Source organism: Kryptolebias marmoratus, linkage group LG7, assembly GCF_001649575.2.
Source record: "Kryptolebias marmoratus isolate JLee-2015 linkage group LG7, ASM164957v2, whole genome shotgun sequence".
Classification (NCBI taxonomy): domain Eukaryota; kingdom Metazoa; phylum Chordata; class Actinopteri; order Cyprinodontiformes; family Rivulidae; genus Kryptolebias; species Kryptolebias marmoratus.
Window position 1 is genome coordinate 1,677,245 of NC_051436.1, and position 3,601 is coordinate 1,680,845.

General features: G+C 48.2%; 2 protein-coding genes across 3 annotated transcripts in view; one reads left to right on the forward strand and one right to left on the reverse strand.

The window, feature by feature from the left end:
- Window positions 1-3,474, forward strand: part of LOC108229121 (type II inositol 3,4-bisphosphate 4-phosphatase-like) — an 11,082-nt gene extending 7,608 nt beyond the window's left edge. For both annotated transcript variants that reach the window (XM_037976462.1, XM_037976463.1), the window contains 7 exons: window positions 260-371; window positions 1,148-1,313; window positions 1,398-1,580; window positions 1,675-1,819; window positions 2,531-2,754; window positions 2,826-2,949; window positions 3,214-3,474. In XM_037976462.1, the coding sequence (XP_037832390.1) occupies window positions 260-371; window positions 1,148-1,313; window positions 1,398-1,580; window positions 1,675-1,819; window positions 2,531-2,754; window positions 2,826-2,949; window positions 3,214-3,407 (1,148 nt within the window). In that variant the 3' untranslated portion in view covers window positions 3,408-3,474. The remainder of the gene's footprint in view (window positions 1-259; window positions 372-1,147; window positions 1,314-1,397; window positions 1,581-1,674; window positions 1,820-2,530; window positions 2,755-2,825; window positions 2,950-3,213) is intronic.
- LOC108249740 (tripartite motif-containing protein 16-like) overlaps window positions 1-3,601 on the reverse strand; it is a 139,996-nt gene that overhangs the window by 24,788 nt on the left and 111,607 nt on the right. The gene's annotated exons all lie outside the window — the stretch shown is intronic.

Sequence of the window (3,601 nt, forward strand, 5' to 3'; positions counted from 1 at the left end):
CAGGTGTGTTTCAGGTGTGTTTAGGTGTGTTTCAGGTGTGTTTAGGTGTGTTTCAGGTGTGTTTCAGGTGTGTTCAGGTGTGTTTCAGGTGTGTTTCAGGTGTGTTTCAGGTGTGTTCAGGTGTGTTTCAGGTGTTCCAGGAGTGTTTCAGGTGTGTTCAGGTGTGTTTCAGGTGTTCCAGGAGTGTTTCAGGTGTGTTCAGGTTTTCCAGGTGTTTCAGGTGTGTTTCAGGTGTGTTCAGGTGTGTTTGGTGTTCCAGGTGCTCCAGGTGTTTGGTACGAGGTCATCACGGTCGGCGCCCCAGCTGATCACCACCAGGCGTTCAAACATGGCGGCCTGAGGCGACTCCTGAGGAAACACCACAGAGAGAGGTATCCTGCCTGAGGGTTAATCTCTGTAATCTCTGCTGCGTCAGGATTCTCTCAGGTCCATCTGTCTGTGGAGCAGCAAACATCAAGGAAACATGGATTTTTATTCATTTCAAACAAGCTGCACCTGTTGTTGAAAATGACATTTATTTCACCATAACTGTCACTGTTGTCTTACATTACGCTGCAAAAGTCTGAATCCTTTTTTTAAATATAATTCTTTTAACACAACATCGCTTCATCTCTGAAGTTCAGAAGATTTTATTTGACTAAATGATTAAATCGCTCAGAGTTAAACAAAGAAATCTCCAAAAATTAAGAGCTGGACTGAAACTGCCAGAGAAAAGCCTGGAGATCTGCTGATGAAGAGCAGAGAAATGAGTTCAGGTTTTTAACGGTTCTGTTTGTTGTTTTCTAACCTGAAAGACTTTTATTTAAAGGTTCCAAACTATGAAATCAAACATAAAAAAGGAGTGCAGGTACGCACTCAGCGTAAACAAATCATGTTTATCTGCGTCTTTGCTCAACAAATCTGAGCAGAAACACGTATCAACACGTCAGAACTGATCCATCCCTAACGGTTCTTCCAGGGACCTACTTTCAGTCACTTCGGCTGTTTTTGCAGTATTTGGCAACCCGTCATAAATTCTGCTTACAAGTCTTTAATTTTAGGACACATAGGCATTGATATGAGAATCTTTTTGTGCAGAGTTTGTTTCTTACTTCAGGAACTTGATTCTGAGCGGTCTTCAGGACTTTGACCTTCCATGTCTCTGCAGTTCCGTGTCGTACTCTCAGGATGAGAGCTGCAGAGCGAAGGAGCTGCTGGCCAGCATCGCCCAGCTGCAGCCTCTGATCTTCGGCCTCGCTGAGGAGCTGCTCTCCGTCTCCTCGGAGCTGGACCTCGCCCGGCTGCAGGAGGTTCTGGATAGCTTGATGCAGGAGGTGAGAGGGGGAAGGAGGTGAAATCACAGCTGACCACGAGTTTAAGGGACACATGAATGATCCCGTCCATCGCTCTCATCCCAGACCAAACACTTCATTCACGCTCTGAAAGACGAGCTGGTTAAAAGCGCCCTGCTGGCCATCCACAGTCACTATGCCGCGCTGACCGGCAGCCATGTCCACGCCAACGGTTTGCTCTGTGAGAACTCGCAGACCGACCGGGAGGACGACGGCCGGCGAGACTCGGAGTACGACGAGGAGGAGTGGGCAAGTCGGAGCGTGTGACCTCAGCTTCACTGGGCGGATTTACACTGGCTCCAGGTTTATATGTGTGTGTGTGTGTGTGTGTGTGTGTGTGTAGGACAGAGCCTGGGCGAACATCGCCAAGAGCCTCGACTGCATCATGAGCATGGTGGACCGGCTGCGGGAGCGAGAGGGCCACCTGCAGGAGCAGAGGTCACCAGAGCCGCAGGAATCCACGGCGGACACAAAACGTCAGAACACCGGTGGGATAAAAGAAACGGCTCTGAACCGTCACCGAAAAACTCATAGTTCCCCATGATTTAACGACAGAAAGCCCCGAGCCCCTCAGCTCTGGGGTTAAACGTGTCAGGACACGCTCACAGGTTCAGATTTGTTGAAAAACAGCATTTCCTGTGAAAATACTGAGAAAATGAGTTATTACAGCTGAAAGAAGCAGAGCTAAAAACAAGAAGTGGCAAAACACAAGTCTAAAAATTGCAAAATACAAGCAAAGGGGAAGCTAAAAGCTGAAGTATCAGACCGTTAACTCAAAGGTAAAGTAGCAGAATGCTAGCTGATAGCTAAAAATATCAAAGAGCTAAAAGCTAAAGTAACTAAAGGTTATCGAACAGATAAAAAAGCAGAACTGCAGCTAAAAACTAAAAGCAGCAGAAGATAAAGATACAGCAAGTACGCTGAAGCAGATGTCAAAGAGAATAATGTTTTTAAAGGAATCAGAGATCTCAGAGTCGTTCTGTGGGGAAAATATTTGTAAATAAATTAAATATTTAGAAAATTATAAAAGTTACAAAAAACTAAAAAGCCACAGCAGCCGTCTCCATGACTCAGCATTCCCACTGTTAGAACAAGTTGGACTTTCTTTTCCTCCATGACTGCATTTCTGTGTTTTTCCTCTGAACTTGTTTGTTTTCCTGCAGCAGACAAACTGACTCTTCCCCTTCTGCCCCCTGCAGCCTCCTCTTCCTCTTCCTCCTCCTCCTCCTCCTCCTCCTCCGCATTATCCCGGCAGGAGCAGCTGCTCCCCCTGGTGGTCACTCTCAGGGACTGCGTGCGCGAGGCGGTGACGAAGGCCCGAGCCGCCATGACCTTCGTGGTCCTGCAGGGGGCGTTGGCTGCGACCGTCGCTCAGGGGCCGGTGCTGATCGTACAGAGGCGCCACGCCGTGTTCAGCCAGGCGGTGAGGAACCTTACATTAAACCTCCATTAGAATTAACGTGATGTCCTCTAAGTTTGCTGTTTGTCTCCCAGCTGTCCTCGGTTGTTTGTGGCTTCATGCTGAAGCTCCATGGAGGTCTGGAGGATCCTGAGTTCCTGCAGCAGCTTCACGCTGTCGGTGTCCTGGCCCAGTTCGAAGGCCTGCTGAGCACCTACGGTACAGAAAAAATTTATTCCCACCTTTTTTTCCTTTTTAAATTTTATTAGTCTGGTTCTTTACCTGAAAACAAAAGGTTTAGACCAGTTCGTCTGTTGGGAACAGGAGGAACGATGGGCAGATGTTTATTTTTCCCTCACTCTGAGGCTCATGAGTAAAATGAGGGTTTTGACTGATTTCTTGATTTGGTTTGAGGACACTCGGGGCCTCTCTGGGCTCTCATGGTTTCCTCTCTGGTCTGACGTTTCGCGGCGTGTGTCTCAGGTGAGGAGGAGGGGATGCTGCAGGACATGGAGGTGGGCGTGGCCGACCTGAGCGGGGTGGCGTTCACCATCACAGAGGCCCGATCAGAGCGACCGGGCGACCTGCAGCCGACGCTCCGTGGAACGTGGTGGGAACACTTCTACACACACACACACCTGTTATGTCTCTCTATCTTTGCAGAGACTTTCCATTGACTTCCATTCATTTCTACACCCTAACTACAGCATAACCCTGACCCTTACCAGTACATAGCTAACCCTAAACCAAACCTAAACTCAATTCACACCTTAGTCCTAAACCTAACCCCTAACCCAAAAACATCATTTCTCCTCGTGGGGACCAGGCTTTGGTCCCCACAAGGAGCAGTTGGTCCTCACAAGGTAGTATA